Source organism: Anolis carolinensis, chromosome 4 (assembly GCF_035594765.1).
Source record: "Anolis carolinensis isolate JA03-04 chromosome 4, rAnoCar3.1.pri, whole genome shotgun sequence".
Taxonomy (NCBI): domain Eukaryota; kingdom Metazoa; phylum Chordata; class Lepidosauria; order Squamata; family Dactyloidae; genus Anolis; species Anolis carolinensis.
The window spans coordinates 41,627,779-41,651,913 of record NC_085844.1 but is presented as its reverse complement, the minus strand read 5'-3'; the positions used below and the strand labels follow the sequence as shown (position 1 = coordinate 41,651,913).

Genomic DNA, 24,135 nt, shown 5'->3' with positions numbered 1-24,135 from the left:
CTGCAAACTTTGTGGGTTCTTGGTCACAATGTTATATACACTTACAAAAAAGTACTAGTGCATTGATCATACAGGTATATTTGTTATAGTACTGCACTCAAAAGCTGTGATTTACAGCTGAGGGACCAGGAAAACAACCAGGCTATTGGTAAAAGTTGGCTTTCGCTGAAGAACTTTGCTTTATCTTGTTGATAGTAGGATCATTGCACATTTGTTATTTAGACTTTCACAACTCTATTTATTTAATTGTTAGTCATAATATTTATTTCCCCCTTTAGAATTATTCTCATATAAAATTCCATATATTCAGATAACTGGAATGTCAGATTGCGAATAAATAAATCCACTGAGTTGACCTGTGGGCTGGCGGGTGTTTGCACTGTGTAACCCTGAACTGGCATGGCAGTTGGGTGGTGTCCACATGGCCTAGCTGGAACTGGTTTGACACCACTGGACTGCTGTGCTTCCTTTATTCTGTTAAACTGGTCTTAGCAGTGATCACCGGGCACAAAAATAGTGATGGTCACGACTTGGTGCCTGTAATGATGATAGCCAGAGTGATGAAGTAATGTGACTCAGGGGAGGAGAGAAAGGAATAATTGCTCCTTCCACCTTTGCTCACATTGCCTCATTATTCTGAGTGTTGTCACTACAGGCACTGAACGATGAATATTGCTGGTTTTGTGCCTTTTGATTCCAGCTAAGCATGACAGAATAAGGAAAGTGCTATCCTCTGTCCCCAAACAACCGGACCCCCCCCCCCCCAAAGCAGGATAGACATGTGAACAGTCATGGGCCCCTCCAAATAAGAAGTAGCCCAACTGTTTATACTGGTTCAAAACACTCCAGAGCTTCAGGGAAACTTTGGAACATCCTGTGACTTTAAAAACATGGAACAAGGCCACATTAAGCATTCTTCCACATTAAGGAGAATAGACCTCATGTGTCTTGTGGTAACACAGAGTTTATTCACTTCGAAACTGATTCATATGGCTGATGTAGATGGGCCCTGTGTTGGTATCAATAGAATTGTTAGTCTTAACTGGAACAGACTCACTGAAGTCCAAGGAAGGCAGCAAAAACATACTGGCTACTCTCCTTTCTAAAAAATAGTCTTATCAACATCTTTATCAGAGTATTCCACTGTGCATTGTTGGGCTTGGTGGTCATGACAGGACCTCTTATATATCAGATGCCCATGTTCTTCTGTTCTTGTCTTGTTCAAAAATATACATCAATCATAAATGTATTTCATCATTCTATGGAGATATTTTTCAAACTCAGTTTCCTTCATATTCACCAATTACCTTTTTTACCTAACAGGTAGATTCAATTATTACTCTGCTGAAAGGACCAGCAGTAGCAAGAGCCTTTGAGCAGACCAAGTTCTTCACACCAGGTCGAAGTTTGCAAGGTATTCTTGAGAGCAATGTGGCTTCTCATACAGTCTGGCTTCAGAATTTTAGTTTGTTCCCATGGTTCATTCATTGCAAACACGTTCTTCAGACAACCAAAGATATATGTAAACATTACCAATATAAAAATTAAATAACGTTTGTAATTGGAAGCAGAAACTGGGAAAGCTGCATTCTCTCTACAAAAACCAAGACCAGAAGCACATTGTGGCCCAAATTACAAATTGTCAGTATCAAAAATTATAACAAAGTTAAAGAAATGCACTAAGTCCATCATTATATTAAAATTCTACCTGAAGAACATACCTGTGGAATTTTTTAAAATACATTTTTATTAGGGAAAATGAAAAAAAGAGGTATTTTTCTTCAAGTAGTGGGACAGGGGTCCTCAAACTTTTTAATCCGAGGGCCGGTCCACAATCCTTCAGACTGTTGAGGGGCCAGATTATCATTTGAAAAAAAAAATACAAATAAATTCCGATGCACACTGCACATGTCTTATTTGTAGTGCAAAAACAACAACAACAACAACAATGAAAGAACAATACAATATTTGAAAATAAAAATAATTTTAACCAACATACATTTATCAGGATTTCAGTGTTCCCATGTGCTCCTGCTTCTGGCCAATGAGATAGTCAAGTTAATTAGGGTTGTTGTTGTTGTTGTTGTGTGCCTTCAAGTCATTTCAGACTTTGGGCGAGCCTAAGTCTAAAATGTATTTATTTATTATTTATTTATTTACTGCATTTATTTACTACATTTGTATCACACCCTTCTCACCCCAAAGGGGACTCAGAGTGGCTTACAAATTATATGTACATACAATATATTATATTCTTAGCATAGCACAATATTAGCATTATATATTACTTTATTGAACTATACCACTATACTGTAATATTATTAGTAATATTATATGTAACATAGAATATATAACTAATATTATTATATGGCATTATTATTAGTGTTATACTGTATTACATTATAATATTATTATCAATATTATATGTATATCCAATATATTATATTATAAAACTGAGGGCGGGGGCCAGGTCAATGACCTCGGAGGGCCGCATCCGGCCCCCGGGCCTTAGTTTGGGGACCCCTGTAGTGGGAGAACAATAAAATGATAGGATAGTAGGAAAAACCTTTAAGGGAGTAAAGTAAGTGTGGGTAGAAGTTTCAGGTATGGTAGGTGGTGGAAAAGGTAGAAGGGTAAGAATGGGTCAAGGGGTAGGATGGTTGGAAGGGGGGGGGGGAGAGTTCTTGACTTCCCAATCTTCATCTTTGTGTATCCTTCTGATTTGTTGTATTATTGATATTTATCTTTGTCCTTCCCTTATTCTTTAGTCTGATTCGCGTCCCTTCCTTCTTAAATTTCATTTCTCAGTTGCTTAATTATCTGGCACTGATACATGCCTTCATAGTTTTTGAAGAATCTCCAGTCTACATACCTGTAGAATTTCTAGGGCATCTAAAGGACTACTTGCACTTGGTTGTTGTGTACCTTCAAGTACCATAGTTTCCAATTTATTGCAACTCTAGCATGGGATTTTATTTGAAAGATTTGTTCAGAAGGGGTTTGGAATGGATTGTAAGACTATTCAGATGGATGTATTATATGAAGTTAAATCAATAATTTTCTTTTGGACTAGAATTTCAGCAGGAAATTGAACTTAAACTCAGTTGTCCAAAGCGACTTAGACTTCATATCAAGCAAGACCCATGGAATCTTCCCAGTAGTGTTCAGAATCTTTCTCAAAACATCAGAAAGTTTGTTGAAGGTCAGTCACTCAGTAGCCTTTATAATATTTTATAATACGTTGAGTTTTTTTCTACTTCTGATGTAGAATCTGTAGTAGCTTGTGGTGAGTAAAGTAAATTCCAGAAATTCTGCATAATCCCAGTAGTCTGGCTAGTTAAGTAAATTAAATCTGATTTACTAAAAGGGAGTTACACAGCCAGTGTTCAGACTGGGTAGTCATCACTGCCATTTTAATGGGAAATTATCGGAAGGCTAGGTCCCTGCAGTACTACATTCATGGAACTCCTCATTGAAATCTGCTAATTTAATTTTGTCCCCATTAAATAACAAGGAAAAAGGGAACAAGCAAAGGGATAATTATAAGGATATTCAGTGGAGTGATTCAGCAGATGTATTCATGTTTGGAATTAAAATCTAGTTCAAATTGGCTTCAGTTCATTTTTTTTGGAGTTGGCAACTATTTTGGCCACATCAATTGTACAGATTTATTTACATGACATACTATGATTGATCTGCTCACTGTCTCTTGACTGCAGAGGAACATATGCTGTGTTTTATAAATAAAAATACTGTAAAATTTTGAGTTGAATTGTGAAGTATTGCCAGAAGAGGAAAATCATGCTTTAATTTTTTTATAAAGCCAATTACAGTAGAGTCTCACTTATCCAACATTCTGGATTATCCAACTTTTTTTGTAGTCAATTTTTTCAAAACATCGTGATATTTTGGTGCTAAATTCGTAAATACCGTAATTACTACATAGCATTACTGTGCATTGAACTACTTTTTCTGTCAAATTTGTTGTATAACATGATGTTTTGATGCTTAATTTATAAAATCATAACTTAATTTGGTGTTTAATAGGCTTCTCCTTAACTTCTCCTTGTTATCCAACATATTCGCTTATCCAACGTTCTGCCGGCCCATTTATGTTGGATAAGTGAGACTCTACTGTATTACCAAATAATTGTATTTAAATGCAAAACCCTATTGACCCCTCAACTACGCTATGCTAAATTTTTGCATACATGTTTCCTTCATAGAGTAAGGGAGTATCTCTACAATATAGAACAACATCCAGGTAGTACTCTGGGTTTGTAGAACTGAAGGAATTATCTTATTTCCCATTTCCCAAACAGGAAAAGACTGTTGGTCTTTTCCTGTCTAAGTGAAGCCATCTTAGAGAACTCATCAGAGTGCCCTCCTTAATGGTTCAAAGGATCTCATGTACAACAGGATTCTGAAGAAAACAGCATTATACCTTTTATGGTCTTTTAAACAGTGATATTGTCTTTGTGGTGCCATCTTGTTCCCCAGTTCCCACATGCCGTTTCCACTTCCTTTGAAGATAAAGGAAGAGTTGGATACTTAGTTGTTTATATGTGTAAAGTTCTAGATAATAATAAAAGTTGTGTATTTCTACTGCAATGTAAGCAGAATTCATGAGTAACAGTTGTTAAACTTTGGAGGAATTTATGGCTCGTGAGATGGATTTAAGAGTTTTAAAGGCTAAATAGAGACTATAAAATCATTTGAACCAGCATCTAAAGTAGTTTTCATGAACTGTAATTGAAAGGATATTGATTCATTCTAGATGGTAAATGAATGGAGCTTTGCGGCGATGAAAAACATCTCCAGTCTCTCAGAAGCTGTTGAATTTTTGATCATAGATCTTTCCCATTGTGTATGCTGAATACAAAATTAAGTAACAATAAGAAGCTATTGAAATGGACATAAATGAAACAATCTACTGCTTTTTATTTTTTGTATAGTAAATCATGAGGATAAAAAATAGAAAATTCATGCCATAATTTTTTTAACATGCCACTTGATCAGCTGTCCACTTAGATCCAAAGGGGATTATTAGAAGAACAGACAATAAAAAACAAGGATTGTACAGTTTTATATTTAACTAAACATAAAATGTATTTGAAGCCCTCAGATTAATTTAAGTTTGACTTGTAATATGGCTGGAAACTTATGAAGAAGATTAATGAAGCTGTTATGGCATGCATTTCAGTGTGAATGAATATTAACTGTGTAGCCCATGTGGTGACTGCTTGGAAGTAAGGGAGTGTGACTCCTCTTCCTTATAATGACTTTCATTGATGGCGATGGTAGAATAATAGAATAATAGAGTTGGAAATGACCACAAAGGGCCATCCAGCCCAATCCTCATAGGAACGTACATGGATTAGTTAGAGTAAATATGTGTAGGATTAGGAAAGAAAAATCAACAGAAGGCATGACACTCGGAAATGCACAACACAATATGTAATGAAGAGTTGTGAGGTATAGAAATGTCCAGAGCCTCCAAATAAGCTGCAGTCTACACAGTACAGATTCAATTATGTCTGTAATTACTATAAGACTGGGCATGTTGTTATGATTCCCCATATCTAATGTTTATTAGAATTGGAATGGTGATTTAACCCCAGGATGTCTATTACCGATTTCTTATTTAACTTTGAAGTGGAAAATTTCATACATTAACAGGGTAGACTCCCAAAATTATGTTTGGGAAGAACAAACTAATGGCCACATCCAAGCTTCCTGGTCAGAACAATTAATAAGTTTCTTCTGCACTTGTGGATTACAGATCTCTTCCTTAGGTCATAATAGGGATGTTGAGAAAAGGATAGTAACTCAGAGGATTGTAGATATTGAATTGCAAAATGATATAGCCACTTTATCAAACGCATGCTCCTTGAAGTAGTTAGGTCATTTTAAACAAAATTATCAGCGGGCGCTTTACTTAAAAGTTGATATGCCAAGACACTTAAGAATCTTTTTACAATGGCCAGATTTGAACCAACGGAGTTTATGGAGGGATATGGTAGATTCAATCATATTCCACCCCAAGAAAGTCTCTGTATCTGTGGTGCCCCTGAAGCCAAAGTTGAAAATCTGAACCATGTATTACATAGCTGCAGTTTGTACAAAAAAGAAAAGAAACAATATTGATGGCCTTTTATTTGTAATAAACAAGCTGGGATACAGCAGCCAAAACCACATTTTTACTAGCTGGTTATAACCCCATTTTAACAACAAAGGTTGCTGTTTATCTGTATAAAGCACTGAAAAGGAAATTAGAGTATATTGATCAGTCTGGTATACAGTGTAAGGGAGACAAGGTCATTTGATGTATATACTTTAGATTAAGGTATTTTTGGTTACAAGTTGGCTACCCCCACTTTTTCTCTCTGTACTTGTATATTTATATTTTACTCAGACTAGATGTATACTGTACATTGTGTTTATATTGTGTGTTTTCATAAGGCCAATTGGCTGATCAATTAAAATCGTTTCATTTCATACATTAACAGGTATGCCTCTTCTTGAGATATACAAGTTAAAAGCCTACATGTTCCAATCAATAGAAATTAACACAAAAGAAAAGTCAAACCTGAGACTCAAATAAGATTTTGTTTTCTCAAGTTCTTGTTTTTTCCCCTCTAGAGGTGAAAGCAAGGATCCTTTTGGCACTTCTTGAATATACAGGTAAATCTTAATTCAATAATGTTATTTTTTAAAAATTCAATGCAGTTAATTTTCCAAAATGTTTATCTTACACTATTATGAACTCCAGAGATACCTACTGAATGTGAAAGAAAATAAAATTCAGAAATAGTGTGTGGACCAAATCTAATAATAATGAATTTACATGAATTCATGTGAATTTGAATACCATCAAATCAATATGGTTTCATGATTCATGTGTTTAACTGATTCAAAAGAGTGCGGTCAGCTGTTATAGAACATATTTTTATAAGTGGAGGAACTATTTTTAAATATAAAAAGAGAAATGATAAGGAAGGGTAAGAATGAACAAGCAAACATAAACTTCACTGAAGATATGTGGAAAGGAAATATGTAAGCCTGAAGAGGATTGTACTAGATAGAAAATTTTAGATGTCCTTGCAATATGAGTACATGAAATGCATTATGAATGAATTTCGTATCTCATACTTATTTTACTCAAAGGGAATTCTTTCTGAATATACATAAATAAGATCAAACTACAAGTTATATAAAGATGATAACACAGAAAGGTCTTTTTATCCAAGCAAGTCAAAATGTGGTCCTGTATTGGGTAAAAACACAGAATAGAAATATATAAATTTCAATAATAAGATTTTCATACCATTCCTTGATGTAGTAGTATTAAGTGTTGCAGAAGCATTTCATAATTAAGTTCCTTTATAATTTCACCATAACCTACAAACATGCTAAATCACAATGTTTGTAGATTACAGTCAAGAGGAATTACATGCACCATACTACCTGCTGTCTGATATCAATCTTTTTATATGCCTAGGCTTCTACTAATACTCCAATAAGGGTCCAAGGGGCACCCTGTCTTTTGCTCTTAGTGGAGATGTCATTTGGAAGTTTGATTTAAAATTGGACTTTTGAATATAGATGTTAGCCAATAGCATTCTTTCAAATTTTGAGTCTCCTAGCAGACTGTCCTGATGAGTGATCTTCTCTTTTATTATCGCAGATGTGAAAACAGTGGCAATGTTCTTAATGTAAAGTGCCCGTGTCTGCATATTTGCATTATTGTAAACTTATTTGTCCTTATCTACCTTCCCTGCTTATTATTCCCTTGCCAGATAGTGAGATACAGCTCAGGAGAGACATGGTTTTCTGCCAGAGTTTAGTGGCCACAGTTTGTGCTTTTTCAGAGCAACTAATGGCTGCCTTAAATCAGATGTTTGAGAATACCAAGGACTGTGAAATGGATACACAGGAGGCCAGCAGAAGATGGCTAGAACAGATATCCATTGCAGGTGTCCTCCTTTACTTCCAGTCACTGTTGTCACCAAATCTGGTGAGAATTTTGTTCGTGTCTACATCATTCTTTATAACCATGTAGTGTTGATAATGGTGGTGATGATAATTTTTAAACAATGTTATATATTAGCTTTTCCAATTACTGGGGCTCAATATGGTTTACACACTATAAAGATAGCAGTTAAAAATGCAAAAGGTTGACATTAAAATCAAGCATAGCATCCCTCACTCTTTTGTGAGCATACTTCAGTATCTTCCTCTGGTTGTCTGCCCCATGCTTGCAACATGCCTGCGAATCTACCCAGCTCCTCCCATCTTAGATTCCTATGGATAATTTCACATCACTTCTGAACTTTCTATAGTTCCTCCCTTTTCATCTTAAAATGATTGGTTTATATAAGTGATATAAGTCCAATCTGATTTCGGTAGGGACTAAGAGAAAAAAGGTTATAAGAAGAAAGTATGATGGTACTTTATTCATGTTAATATTTGGGTTGTTAGGTATCTGTGAAAAGATAAAAGACAAAAGAAGATATCCATAATTATTTAAAAATATTTGAACAATAACTAAAATACAGCACTGTTTTACATGACAGTTTTAAACGTGCTTTAAGCAGAGCAAAATCTTGAAAGTCTCATGATATATTATAGATTACCTTCCCAGTAATGACATGGCTCCCTAAGTTCACTTGTGATTTAAGAGGGTCAAGAAAGTCAGTTGAATGATTTATAAAGTCAATAAAAGGGATGTGTGCCACTATTATCCCTGTTATCATCTCTGAACTGTCGTGAGTCTTGCTGATGTTGAGTTGGATGTATTTTTGCTTGTTCAGGCACTGTGATTGTGATGAGTTTAGTTTAAAAAAACACTGTAGAGCAAAGCTTCTCAGATTACCAACTATGAAGAACTAGCCCATACTCCACTCTAGTTTGTTAGACTTGTACCATAATTGTGTCCATTGACTGTTTCTTTTTTTCTTTGAAACTCTTCGTGGATCAGCAGCCCATGTTTGTATAGGTTTGGACAACCATGGCTAATCTGGGGATTAATTTTCTACCAATGGCCACATTAGCTGCTCCAAACATCAACCACTGAAATAGTGCTATGTGTGTATGTGTGTTTGTGTTTGTGAAATATATTAAAGATGAATTACTGCTCCTGCAGACTGCCAGAAGAGATAATTAGAATTTATGGAAAACAGAAAAAGGGGCCATGTCTGGAAGGGTCAGGTGGTTCAAAAATAACTATGGAAAGCCACATTCGGTTCCAGGGTTGCACTTGCCCAGTTGTGGTGTACATATGTTCGATCAGATCCAGATTTAAGGATTCTGAACTGAGGTGCTGGAAATAGATGTCTCCACTTGACATCTTTCAAAATGCCAGAGGGGCTATTGAATGGTGGGATCTTAGATACAGGCAGATGAAATCCTGAAAAACTCAGCTTAGGCCTCTTTTCATAAGAGGTGCCCTTTTCTGTATGGAAGTTAAACCATTCTAAATATTGGCAACAAATCCCCTCACACTCCTCAGCTTGGAGTTGTAGCAGAGAAGACTTCACATCACATGCTTCCAAAACATTAAGACATGGCAGTTAAAGCCATGTCAAACTGCATTAATTTTACAATGTAGATGTATCCCCTGGTTTTCTCTCCTCTTCCCATTTCCCTCTTTGCCTTGAACTTACTCCAGTTGCAGTTTAGCAATATATAAAATGGTAGAAAGTGAGTCCATATTGTTTTAGGAATGTGATAGTCTTTTCAGTTCTCATAACTAAAGCTCCAGAATTGAGGAGTGGGAGATTTTATGAAGAAACCATGCTGGTGCCATGGTTTCAGGTACAATTTGGAGCCTTTATAATTCAGAACCACAGATGTAACAATAATACATTAAAAGCCTTTTTTGGCAGGTCAGCAGCCACTGTAATATTGTGATTTCCAATGTTTGAAACAAAGTATAATACAGCAGTGATATTCTGAAAGCAGATTTTGGAGAAAGGACTTAGGGCCCATCTAATATGCCATATAAAATCCAGATTATCTGCTTTGAACTGGATTTTATGACAGTGAAGACCAAGCATGGGCAAACTCCAACCCTCCAGGTGTTTTGGACTTCAACTCCCACAATTCCTAACAGCTAGCAGGCTGTTAGGAATTGTGGGAGTTGAAGTCCAAAAACTTGGCAAGCCGAAGTTTGCCCATGCCTGGTGTAGACTCATATAATCCAGTTCAAAGCAGATAATCTGGATTTTTTTCTTTGATAATCTGGATTATATAATAGTGTAGATCCAGCCTTAATTTCTTCAAATTTTTAGGACTGACTTTCTCATGTATAAACTGCTAAATCTGCATATTCTCAAAAATCTAACATCACCATACTGCACCAACTGTGTGATATTTATGAAATTATAGTATTCAGGCTAGGAACTCCTATGATAATCTTCCATGTCTAATGTTGATGAAAATGATCCTTAAGCAATTAATTGTAAAATAAAACGAACATTATAATACAACAAGAAGGCTGAGTTATTACATTTATGTAGCAATAATGAATACAGTAAATACAGAAACAACCTGTATACAACATACTCTAAGCATAAGGCATTGTCTACAATTGCTTCTTCAGAAATAAATTCTTTTAATGAGGATGAGATATTGGAAGTCCTTAAGAGATGAAGAACATTCATTTTAGAACAATCACAAGCCTTCAGGGAATTTAAATCCTGCCATGATGGGCAAAATCCAGGTGTAAAGAAGAGATACTACTAAAATATCAGGATTGGGAATGTGAAGATCTGCCCGCTCCGCTTCTCAGTCTATTTAGGGACATCCAAGTTGCCCATTCTTGGTTTGCCCTGGAGGAAGACCCTCATGGGGGGGGGGGGTGTGTCATCCAGTTGGAATTGCCTGGTTTAGCTGCCCAGAGGGATACTCTTGCTGTTGCTGGGGGAATATCAAGAGGAGTGGTGGTTGTCATGAAGCTCCTCCTTGACCTGAGTTTACTGGGAGGAGGCTGATAGTCATACAGTGGGTGGCTTTCGCAATGTTCGACCTTATTTCAAAGCAGATAAAGTGGATCATCTGTTTTGGATTATATGGCCATGTAGAAGAGACCAGTGTTTCTTAGAAATAAATTTATAAACTCAGGGAGGCATGGACATTGTGAGTATATTACTTTAAACTGAAATAACAGAAGAATACATTATGTTCTTGTGGATGAAAGAATTGCCAAATTTTAACTAGGAATCAGAACTAATGAATCTTGACGATGACTAGATCATGATTTGGTGCTTTCCCCAGCCCTTTAATATTTGCAGTTGCTATATCTTAGTAAATCCATATTTCTTTTCTCTTTGATATTCCAATAAAAAGAAAAGGTATAAGAAAATACAACTACCACAAGTAATTTATTTGATTTATGTTTTGGCTGTGCTGTGATAAATCATAGCTTCAAGCCAGTCCATGAAAGGTCCAGAACTTTGCCTCATTAGGAATCCCTCTATTCCACTGGGAACAAAAAAAAAAAGAGAGAGAGAGAAAGAGAGAGAAGAGGGGAATCCACCATTGTTTCTTTGAGATTGAATGTACCAATAAGGAATAATAATAACAGCAACAACTTTATTTTTATACCCCACCTCCATCTCCCCACAGGAACTTGCCCAAATTTCCACAATAAACAAAATAAAAAATATTCACAATAAAAACACCATTAACATTTAACATTACACAGGTCAAACCAACATTTGGGATTCCACATAAACCCTAAATAGTAAGTTGTGGGAAGCTCCTGTTGTTATCTCTGCCATGTCAGTTTGGGAAGTTTTTCAAATATTGCAATATAGTTTCAAGGCTGCTTTTCTAATCATACTCATTCCAGGAACAATAACTAGAGTTGTGATGATTAAATGTCACAGCTATCCCAGCAAATAGTAAATTAACAGTTCAGTGTGTTTCATCATTTCTAATAATTTTCTCTTGACAGCAGAAGACAGAGTGAAAATCAATTTTGGTTACTGAAAAGTTAATTGGGTTAACTACTACTTCGGTGAAACATGATGTGGCCATCTGCCATTTATGTTAATAATCGTACATTTCAGCCTAGAGTTATTACTAGACTCAAGATATATGTATATATGTATATGTATGTTTGTATATTCTTTCAGACTGATGAACAAGCCATGCTAGAAGACACATTGGTGGCATTGTTTGACCTGGAGAAAGTTACATTTTATTTTAAGCAATCTGAACAAGAGCCTCTAGTTGCAAGTGAGTATTGTAATGCATTTTTCAGACTTTCTCTGTTACTTTACAGTGCTTTGTTGGCACTGCTTTGCAGAATCATATTTTTCTGATTTGTAACCCATCAACAGCATATGAAACATTGAAAAAATTATCTATAGTTCTGGACTATAGATATCCTAATAGCCTCAAGGATATTATCAACAATTTAAAAGCATTATGTGGCTTTAACATCACCTGCGCTCTCTCTCTCTCTCTCTCTCTCTCTCTCTCTCTCTCTCAAAAGTAATATCTGTTTCTTCCATTCTTCTTCAGAATTATGTTCATAAGCAGTAATGCAACTTATAGTAGCCTGTCTTTTTAATTTATTAATTATTTATTGGACTTATTATTAATAATAATATTATTTATTTATACTCCACTTTATCTCTCCTTCAGGAGAATCAAAGTAGTTTAACATAAAAAAAACATAGAATAATAGAGTTGGAAGAGTCCTCGTGGGCTATCCAGTCCAACCCCCTTCCAAGAAGCAGGAAAATTGCATCCAAAGCACCCCAACATTAGCATACAATTTAATATATACACATATGCAAACATTAAATCAGAATTAAATATAAATAGTATTAAAATTACCTATTCAAAGTTTTAATTTTTAACTGTGAATTTTAATACTGTTTATTGAATTTATATCTCATATGTTTCCCAAAATGATGATGATGATGATGATGATGATGATGATGATGATGATGACAATAGCACTTTATAACCTGCCCTCTCTCCCCAATGGGACTCAGGGCGGTTTCCAAACATTCAATGCCTAAAAGAGACAAATTGCAATCAAGACATAAACACGAAATAAAATGATGTCAATACAACTCATAAAGCTAACAGAAAGTTAACTAAGGATTAAGCTAAATAAACATAATATGACACAGGGAGTCATACAAATTAAACACAATACATTAAAAGCATAATATGTATTGCACATCCAGCGGGCTGAGGTAGGTATGGGATTCAAGGTCACCTACAATAACTTTAAAAGGATGCAACTGAACCATAAATTAAAATGTTTAAATGGAATTATATATCACAATTATTAAAACATGATTAAGACATATTAAAGTTAACAATGACTGAAGATAGTTCTAACTTGTTAGAAGTTTGGATTGCGTATGGTGCAAAGTCTTTAAGATTAAAACCTGAGAGGAATCTAACCAGCAGGTTAGTGACAGCTAATTCCAACAGGCAGGTAGACATGGCAGTGCAAGCGATGTGTCGTTGCTCAGAGTGCAAATGTTTTGTATGCAGGTTATATTTCAGTTTTCATATTCTCCATTTTAGAGATACAGCTTTAAACTCTGTATTGTAACAAATCAGGTTATCTTTAACATTTGTATAAATGTAATGCTTCACTACAAATGAAGGCAACAGAGAGAAAATGGAGTACCTCTTCTGACATGTAATATGATAGGATGGGAATCCACCATTCTATAATATCACATCATTGAACCTGAGCAAAATATACATGAATATAATAGAAACAGTCTAAGCAAGGACTTCTACTTGCAACAAGGTACTTCCCATGGGCTCATTTACACCTTTCACTGTTGCATGTATGAAGGAGCTATTGTTATTTCCACAGTAGAAAATGTTGATTGTAGGTATGAGCATAGTAATATAGATCAGAACTTTAGACTGATGATAATACTGAGAACCTAAAGAAAGCCAGGATTTCTCCACCATTTTAATCTCAAAAGAATCTTGTTATGTAGATTAAAATAGCAGGATGGGGATTTAAATAGGGACCTCTCAAATGGTGTAAATATCCTCAAGCTACCAGATCCCATCTAATTTTGAAAGCTAAGCCTAATTTGTACTCGGATGGGAGAGCACCAACACATACAGGTACTGTACACTATATTTCAGATGAAGAAACTAGCAAAAACCTAAGAAAATCCTATGAAATTGATGAGGTCACCATAAATTGACAGGAAATTTGAAGGCACACAGTAGTCCTCAAATTCTCATCCAGGTTTGGCAAATTTCATGATTGGGGAACACATTGGAACTCATGCCATCTGGGGAAGCATCATAAATTAATTTATCTCTCCCTTTTCTATTAAAATTCTGCATCTTTGCTAAAGTATTCTGCAACATATGACCTATTGATTCTACCAAACAGATGACACGAGGTATCTTTTTTTATTCGTAAATCCTCTTATCTTTCTTTTGCTTTCAAATGCTGTTTGTACTTTATCAAAATTACTGTGGTTAAAACTGCCTTGGATAACATTTTATCTTTTTTTTCAAAGATACGTCAATTACATATCAAGCAGAAGGAAGTCGACAAGCCTTGAAAGTTTACTTTTATCTTGATAGTTATAATTTCAAACAGCTTCCTCAAAGATTACAGGATGGTGGAGGTTTTAAAATTTACCCAGTCCTGTTTGCACAAGGTAATTTTTTTAATCAACATGAATTTTCAGAGAAGATTGACATATAATTGCCAGTATTTTCCACTGTGTCAGCATCAATAAATGCAATAGCAGTTTTTCAGAAAATAACTTTCTTTTAATGTGAAAGCCAGTTACTGATTGCATAAATATATTTTGAATGTTCTACCCAACTATAGTCTGATGTGAGTCTTCGTATATTAAATCCGATGTTGCATTCATCTGTTGAGATACTTTCTTGTAAATTTGAACTTGTACAGTCTGCAGAAAATCCCCAGTTCCAAAGAAAAACATAACACAAAATATACCTTTATTTGTGGATAAATATTCAAAACATGGCATGTGTAAATTTGTATTCTAATGCTGATTGTAATTTTTTTAAAATTTAGTTTATGTAGGTTACAGTTTCTAGAGTTACCTGTGATTAGAACTCGATTAAGAGCTATTTGTAGGGATTTATTTACTCTTATTTTAGTATTAATCTGTTGCAGAGTTAGATACCTTTATATATGTGTGTGTGTGTGTGTGTGTGTGTGTGTGTGTGTGTGTGTGTGTGTGTGAATACTCTTGTCTTTATGGACGCATCTGTACTGGATACTTAGGTCAGTTTGAAACTGATATTGAATTAAGAAGTTTCACTGTGTGGATGATTACATAGGAAAGGCTGTAACTGGTTAGAGGCTTGGGTGGTGACTACACAAACCACAAAGGCTGGCAGAATACATTTTTTTTTAAAAAAAATTGGGCACAAGAAGAACATTTAAGATGTCTGCAAAACAATATAAAATGGTCAGCATAGATGGAGCCTATAACTCAGGCCTCAGTTCAACATTCCCTTGATGTAGCACCACATGCAGAGATATGTTACGCTAAGCCATATACATGCAGTCCCCAAGTTGCAAACATCTGACTTACAAATGACTCACAGTTAAGACTGGGGGTGAAACAACAGGCAGCGAGAGAAATCTCGTAGGAAGCAAAATTCATTCCTGAAAAAGTTATCATGGGGGAAAGGTGGCTTCACTGAAGCTTTATGACCAATCCTTGTTTCCACAACAAGCCAATTTTTTTTCAAAATCCAATTATCACAGGGACAGAAAGTGAGGGAAATCTCCTGAACAGGGGCACAGACAGCAAAACAAACACCAAGGGTTGTTAACAACAACAACAACAACAATAACAATTTTATTTTTGTACCCCACCTCCATCTCCCCAAAGGGACTCGGGGCGGCTTAGATGGGGACAAGCCCAATCAACATAATTAAAATAACACACTGAGATACGTAAAACAATATCAAAAAACAGAATATCTCTTCCCTATACTATCCAAAGCTTAAAAAGATATATTTTTGGCTGGAGGTACACTTTAAAAAGGCTCCTGTTCCAACTTACAAACAAATTAAACTTCAGAATAAACCCACAGAACCGATTTTTTTCTTAACTTGGAGACTGCCTGTGCCAATCTCTGATTTACTGTAAAAGCACCTTAAGCAACATTGTGCAGCCATTCAATGCTTCAAGATAAGCAGACAGGATTGGAGGAGGTCGGCTAGCCGCCATATCTGGACATAGATTTGTTATATGACCACTGAGATTCATAGTTGTCTTCCAAGGCATTAGCACTTGCCAGACGCTTCTCCAATCTTGTCTGATCAATTTGAAGCATAAAATGCACATGTATTGTAATAAGTTAGGAAAGGGGCTTTGGGTGCTGCCCAAGGAGGAAGCGAATGTTCACTCCTGTGGCACCTGATGAAGCATAAGGGACTCTTAAACATGTAGACATCCTAAAATGAATCTTGGTCCCAGAATCTCATGCAACAATTATTGATTTAATGTAGGAGTCTGGACATAAATTTGATCCCTGCCCTGAATTATTTTTATACGAAAATGAAAGAAAAGATTTTTGAAAGGCTCAAGTGGGCTGTTAATGAATGCAATGAATGTTAATTATTCATTAACTGGTCATTTAACAGAATTAATATTCAGCATATGGTTGGGGTTATGAACCCACAAGCTGTTTTAAACAAAATCTTGCTTATTTGGGACATTTTAACTGTTCTCTGGGGGACAAACCTTTATAATTTATATTTATTATCAAAGTGGCAGTATTCTTAATTGAAACATATTTTATTAATATGCTTCTCCTCTCAAATGTCAACTACCACATTTCTGTTTCAATGTAATAATGAGATTACCCACTTAATAACTTCCAATTGTATCATCTCCAGATTTGCATATATTCCTATTAAATTAATAGGTAAAAGCTCAGTGATGAATATAGATGAAAATTGCAGTCCTGTACACACTGTACGTACTCTCCCCCCCCCCTCACACACACACACTCCACACTGTTTTCACTGAAGGGTGATAGGATTACTTTTAGTTTGCTCTCTACTGGCAGAAAGGAATACTGCTGGGAGAGGGATATGCATAACAAACATCCCTGCTGAACCGAGATGTGTTTGCGAACTTGAATGGGTTGAAGACTCCAAATTAGAGAGAGTTCTGGGTGAAATGGAAGAAGAAATAAATTCTGAATTCAAAAAGTTTCAATTCATGTAGAAGGGTTGGGTCTATATTTATAAACTATGCTGGCCCTGAAGTGAGTATAGCTTAATTTCAACACACTGGTTTCAATATTTGGGGCAAGGACTGTGAATGTTTCACATGTCTAGCAAAGCCACGTCTTACACAGGCCTGTAGCGAGGGGGGTGGTTTTAGGGGTTCAACCCCCCCCCCGAAATTTTTCAGGTTATAAAAAAAAACTGGTTTACTCATGAATTTTAACTGGTTAACCAAATCCCCATGCTAAATCTATGAGACGCAAAACATTAAGAGTCCCTCCAGGCACTATCTCAAACGGATACTGACAGGTTTGTAGCTGGGGTGGGGGGTACCAGGGGTTCAACCCCCCCCCCCCCCGAAATTTTCAAACCTCCCCCCCCCCCCGAATTTTTTTTCTGGCTACAGCCCTGATCTTACATATGCTGTATATATCAAAGCTGCTAGTGAGAATGTGTCTGCTCTTCTCTTAGTATTGCTGTGACCATTACAAGTACATATGTGGAGCTTCTTTCCAAAATCCATCTGAACAATTTTACAGGAATTGAAAAACACGTTGAGGATACACATTCTTTTGCTATAAAATACAATTTTCAAGCTCTGTACCAAAGTAATTTGATACATTTTGATAGTTTTTATCTGTACTGTATTCTACTCCTAGCAAACAATGTGCTGCCACCTTAAACCATGTCTTCTTAAGATGTTTTTTAAGCTGAACAACAAGGTCAGGCTAATAACCCTTCCATTTAGGAAACATTTGCCAGAGTTAGTCCAGATCAGTTATTTTCTTTTAAACATGTGAATTGCACACCTCAGCTCGTGCATTTCAGAGTTAAAAATTCATCTGAGGAACATCAGCATTTACACATCTGGATTTTAAAAACTGAATCCAATGTTTTACAAAGCTTCTTCATTTGGATTTTCTTTATCATTCTCTTTTAGCACTGGAGAGCATGGAAGGCTATTATTACAGAGACAATGTGTCTGTAGAAGAATTTCAAGCCCAGATTAATGCAGCTTCATTGGAAAAAGTAAAACAGTATAACCAGAAACTCAGGTAAGTAACAAGATGTCTATATCTGCTATATCCAAAACCTAAATTTTGAGTCATAATCTAAAACATCATGAGCAACTATTTATAGTATGCCAAAGCACAGGCATCTTTAGGACTCCAAAGTAATACTGATATGTTGTTATCATCAATACACTGATCTATAAATTAGATAAGTTATTTGAATGTAGAACTGAAAAATATAGCCATATTGGTCTAGAATAGCATTTCTCAAACTATGCTCCATGGAGCCCTTGCTCTCATTGTACAGTATAGATGGCATCTTAGAATTAGAAGAGATGGGTTCAAATCCTGCTCAGCCATTAAATTCTAGTGTAGTAAATCATTGCTGGTCCTTAAATGGCACAACCAAGGGTTGTCCCTGAGTCTCAGGCTTTGGCCATGTCTCTCCCCCCCCCCCCCCCCGCCACCTAGGAAGCATAGGGCCTGTGGAGCCCCACTGGCACAGCCTGCTGGGTCTCTCTACTGCCGCTGTGGCCTGTGTGGCCTTCCTGCCCCCACTTTGATTGTGCTTTTCCTGAATGGCAGAAACAGGTTGGACTGGGTGGCCACTGGAGTTGCTCCTATCATTATCATTATCACTATCACTATCACTATTATTATTATTTCAAAGGCTTGGATGGTCATCTGTTGGGGTGTTTTGATTTGTGCTTACCATCGTAAATACAACTATACAAGTTAACTTTTAATGAAATATGATACTTATTTTTTCAAGTGTTCATAGATCATAAAATACCCTGGGTCAAATCTTTCATTCCAACTTCATAAGCTTTGCTTTGTGACACTAGGAATGTTTCCTGCTCACTTTTCCTGCTCTTCCTTCAAGTTGATTTGATTGCACTCTTAAGAGTCTGTAAGACATGCCACCTACTGACCTAATTCCCTTTCAGTGCAAGCCATCCTGTCAGCTAAGAGAGCCAATCAAAGCCAGTCTATCATAAAATATTTCCATTTTGCATTATGTCAAAATCCAATGTGTCCATTGTGGTCTGTAAGAAATGCAGAGTGCAGGAGATGAAATACCATGGTGCTACAAAGAGTTAAGAAAACTTTTACATTGAGACTTTTTTAAAGGTGAAGGTAAACCTTTTCTATCTTCCTCAGTTCCATTTTTATGGTTCTGTATTTTCTCACCATACATTCAACCAGACTGCAGCTGTGCTTTGTAATTAGACTTCTTCTGCTTTCTTGGCACTTCCAAGAAAAATAGTATGCCGACTTCCTATTTTCAGTAGGAAGGTAAATGCTGTAAATTTATGATGACTTTATGTTTTTCTAATAGGAAAGTGTATCTTTAAAAAGAAGAAAGTAATTAATAGAGCAATCTTGAGTAGGGCCAGCAGGGAGTGATGTGGCAGATCTCCTGGCCTGATGATTTATGCCAGTAAGAATGGAAAGTGAATAGGATATTGCACCAGGCTGCATAGAATATTAGATCTATTTAGGAAATGCTCCCCTCAACTGACAATAATCAGGGCAAGGAAATTAGCTGTATCAGCCCAGAGGTGTTGCAAACCTTCTCCGTGAGGCTTTGGAACTAACCTCAACAGCAGGTTTCTTCTACCTGTCAGCAAATATTCTTTAAACACCTTCATTACTATGTATCTAAAGGCTCAGCAGTTATAAAGAGCTTAAGGTACTATAGTAGTACATTAGCAAAAATATTGGAATTCCATTGTAAACAGACTACAATTATTGGGCCTTTTAATTAGTTCAGATGATCTCTTTGTAATTTTGGAAAAGTAGGTAAAAGGAACAAATTAGTAACCTAGTACCACCAATCAATGCTAAAACTACATATCTTTCTGATTCGTTGTTATGCTACATACCACTTACTGCTTTAATTTTCTCTTTTCCATTATGGGTAGGGAATGGGTTAGTGTGGTATTAGTTGGAAGTTTTCCATTGCTTTCAAATCACACCTAACAACATGCAATCACACTCAAAATTCTAAAATCTTCTTTAAAATAATGGAAAATGCCTCTACAATTGTTGCTGTTCTGTACAATTGGGGCATCTCTTCTGGGTAAATTGGTGGGAAGCATTATTAAATATAATGTTTTAGGAAAAGTGTGGCTGAAAGAAAATCAACAGGTTTCTGTAATGTTGTGTCTACCATTGATTTCTTTGAATGTCGGTAAACACCTGTTCAGGATTTAGACAGCTGGCGAAGTTTCCCGGACTTACATAAGGTATTTCATGAAGCCTGGCATGAGGAGCTTTGGAGAAGTCATACTATTAATTGGGGTGGGAGTGGGAGGTTGAAGGGGTTCCTTTTATAGATTGTTCATTGGTTAAAAAAACAGAAAGTAGACACCGGGAATAAATTGACACATATTGCAGTGAAGGAATATAAAGGGTGCCCAAAGGAGTTATATTGTGAATGATGTTTCTTGACTTGGATGGTCATAGTTGACTTGGAGTTAAATGTGAAATGAGCAGAATTGCTGATGATAACCAAGTATTTAAGAAGATTAAAACAAAAAGGAGACTGTGATGTCCTTAGGTTTTCCTCCCAGCATAAAGATGGAGCTGCTTGCCCTAACCTTATGCTGGGAAGAGGGCGAGGCTTTGGAGCTCCCTCAGCCCCTGCCTGCCTCTTCCTCTGGGCTGTGCTTTTCCCAGCATCAGGACAGGGGCTGCTCACCCTGTCTTTATATCAGAATGAGGGCTCGAGGAAGGCACATGGGCTGAGAGCAGTCCTTATGCCAAGAGGATGGAGAAAATTTGGAGGGTTGGACATAAGCGCCCAGAGGGCCGTATCTGGCCCACGGGCATTAGTTTACCCATGCCTGGTCTAACTCCAGAGATGTTTTTCCTCCTTGAACATTAGTTCTAAACTGGGGTTTAATTGATATTTTATCTATTTTAACATTCTCTCTCAATCTTTCTTGATAATTGTCTATGTTATACAGATGTCTCTGTCTGTATGTTTATGTGTATGGGGACGGTGAGTGAGAGCACTAACTGGTGTAGTGGTTCAATTGTTGGAGTAGGACTCTTGGAGACACAGTTTGAACTCTAGCTCAGTCATGGAAGCCCACTAGCTAATCTTGGTTAAGTCACACTCTCTCAGCCTCAGAGAAAGGTGATAGCAATCCCTCACTGAACAAACATTGTCAGGAAGACCCTTTGATTGGTTTGCCTAAGTGTAGCTGTATGTTGGAAATGACTTGAAGATGCTTGGTGGCGATGTATATACTTATGTACAGATATAACACTTTAAAAGAGCTTAGGGCCCTTCCACACAGCCATATAACTCAGAATATCAAGGCAGAAAATCCCACAATATCTGCTTTGAACTGGGTTATCTGCCATATATTCCAGTTCAAAGCAGATAATGTGGGATGTTATTCAGCTGTGTGGAAGGGGCCTTGGACTGCACGTAGAGTAAGTGTTAAGATTTAATGCTTATCCTTTCAAAAACTTCAGAAAAGATTGCCTTTTTTGGGCGTTAGGCCAGATTTTCCATTAGGTTTCCTCATAAAATTTTATTAAGGTCCTAAACAAGCACTTAGTAATTAAGTGAAGTGCTTTGCAAATTTGTATGCTGTCCTCAGCTTGCCATGTTCTCAGAAACACCCAAGATAATTTTATGAAAAGCAATGCAAGTGTTGTGCTTCCAGATTATCTGTAAGTGTCAGCTAATAGGTAAAGAAAATGATTACATTTTTAGATCGGTTACATTGGGAGCTCAGAATGTTATAAGCACATTATACCAGGACTGAAAATACAACTTTGCTACATCAGCAGAATTGCCACTATGCTCATTCACTGCGTGCCTCTCTAGGTGAAAAGGGGGAGGGGATACAAAACTAGGAGACACCAAAATGGATGAAATAAATGACCTTCATGTCTCAGCATTCTTGGAAAGATTACCAGGGACAATTCATTAGGGACTGAGCACCAACATTCACATTCTGTCCTCACAATTGGATGAGCCAATGATGGTAGAAAGCTACCCCAGGGTGTTCTCTGCAATATCACATGCACAATGTGCAGGATGGTTTTACAATGTCCTCTAGTCCATCAGCCCAAATATTGAATTGATTTGTACACAATTCTGATTTGACTCAAAAAACAAAATAATGAAAAATATCCATATTCTCCAAAAGAGCAACATATTCAAAGTCTATAATCGGCCCTCCACATTCACGAGTTTAACCTCCATGGATCTGAGTATTTGCAGTTTACCCTGCTGCCCCCATTGGTTATCATAAGTAGTGGGAGATGGATTGGACAATATCTCCTGACAATGATTAGTTAAATGACACAGGATTCTTCTGTTTTTGAGCCTCGGTGTAACTGTATTCTTCCTTGTCATAATTTAAAGCTTTTCTTTTTCTGAAGGCCTCAAGCTTGTTAAGCTAGACTGAGCATATATTTTTATTTTATGTGTATCTGTTTATGCAGTTCAAACTAAAACGCCTGTGGCATTGCAATATAAGGTGGTGTTTCTTTTTACTATGTTAACGTTCAGTTTGTACTTTATGACCCATGGGTTGTTTATAGTCGTGTAAAAAGCAAATCTCCATCTATATTGAAGGATCCTTTAATATGCAGTGCCACTGACTTTCAGTAGATTTTTTTGGGACAAAGATTAATATTCTACCATTCATTATATTCTTTAGTATTCCCTTTGCTTCACAGTATATTTAGAAAGGCATTATAGACTCAATTTAACTGCATGTACAAGAATTTGCCTGAGTTACATATTTCAGAAGTGAATGAACTTCTGAATGATTGAAAAAAATGAAGGTATTGGCTGGCAATTATATCCAGTAATTGAGGAAAATAGTGCTAAATCAAACATAACACTGAGGAAAAAAGAATTCCATTGGTTTTATTTCCAGTTGTGCTTATAGTATGTGTATTTTTGTGGTGTACTCAGTTGTCACCTCTGAATAACTGGTGTCTGCAATAAATTCCTGCTTTATTAAGTCTGGAACTAGTACTCATGAACAATAATTTGCACTAATTTTACTATGTCGTTGCAATGAAATAAAATATTTCAATTATTGCAAACACTTACTCAGTGGTTCTCAACATGGAGTCCCCAGATGTTTTGGCCTTCAACTCCCAGAAATCCTAAAAGCTGGTAAACTGGCTGGGATTTCTGGGAGTTGTAGGCCAAAAACATCTGGGGACCCCAGGTTGAGAACCACTGACTCACATGAATGTACAAGCTTCATATCCCAAGTTATTGTTAATTACAATAGTTTGCATGGAATCTGCTGGAACTGTGATCGATTCAAGTATGGAGTTCATGCATTCTAAATATCTATTTTTTTACTTTTATAATAAATCTTTTATACCTTTTAGCTGACATTGTTTTCAAGGTTTAGCATCATTTATTTTAAGAAAAGGAACCCAAAAGATTTGGCTCACACATTGCTGTAGAATGCATTTTATTCTCAAAGCAGCTCATACTTCATTTTGCCTCAAAATTACTGTTTTTAGTATAATTAGTATTAAAGGGTGCCGCTTTGTCCTTCAGAAATTGTTATAGTTTCTTTTCTTTTTTTTGCTATATGTAGAGTTTAAAATGGTCATAAATAGGCTAAAGTTCTATGCTTTATGGATGTACAGTGTGGAAACTCTTGAAAAATTAACATATTCTGTTTTCTCAGGGCATTCTACCTGGACAAGTCAAATCTTCCACCAAATTCAACATCAAAAGCTGCTTATATAGATAAGGTAAAGTCAACGGTTTATTTATGTTTGAAGCACTTTGAGTTTTATCTTGGAGCTGCCAATATTACCATGTATGCAATCCGCAGGAAAACACTTTTGTTTTATGGAAATAAATTGAAGTCTTGGGTTTGTCAT

General features: G+C 36.3%; 1 protein-coding gene across 2 annotated transcripts in view; it reads left to right on the top strand.

Annotated features, from left to right (window-relative positions):
* The window catches only part of prex2 (phosphatidylinositol-3,4,5-trisphosphate dependent Rac exchange factor 2), a 145,887-nt gene that overhangs the window by 111,423 nt on the left and 10,329 nt on the right, over window positions 1-24,135 (top strand). For both annotated transcript variants that reach the window (XM_003219634.3, XM_062980284.1), the window contains exons 29-36: window positions 1,324-1,414; window positions 3,074-3,202; window positions 6,643-6,684; window positions 7,800-8,017; window positions 12,141-12,243; window positions 14,529-14,672; window positions 18,177-18,291; window positions 23,937-24,003. In XM_003219634.3, the coding sequence (XP_003219682.2) occupies window positions 1,324-1,414; window positions 3,074-3,202; window positions 6,643-6,684; window positions 7,800-8,017; window positions 12,141-12,243; window positions 14,529-14,672; window positions 18,177-18,291; window positions 23,937-24,003 (909 nt within the window). The remainder of the gene's footprint in view (window positions 1-1,323; window positions 1,415-3,073; window positions 3,203-6,642; window positions 6,685-7,799; window positions 8,018-12,140; window positions 12,244-14,528; window positions 14,673-18,176; window positions 18,292-23,936; window positions 24,004-24,135) is intronic.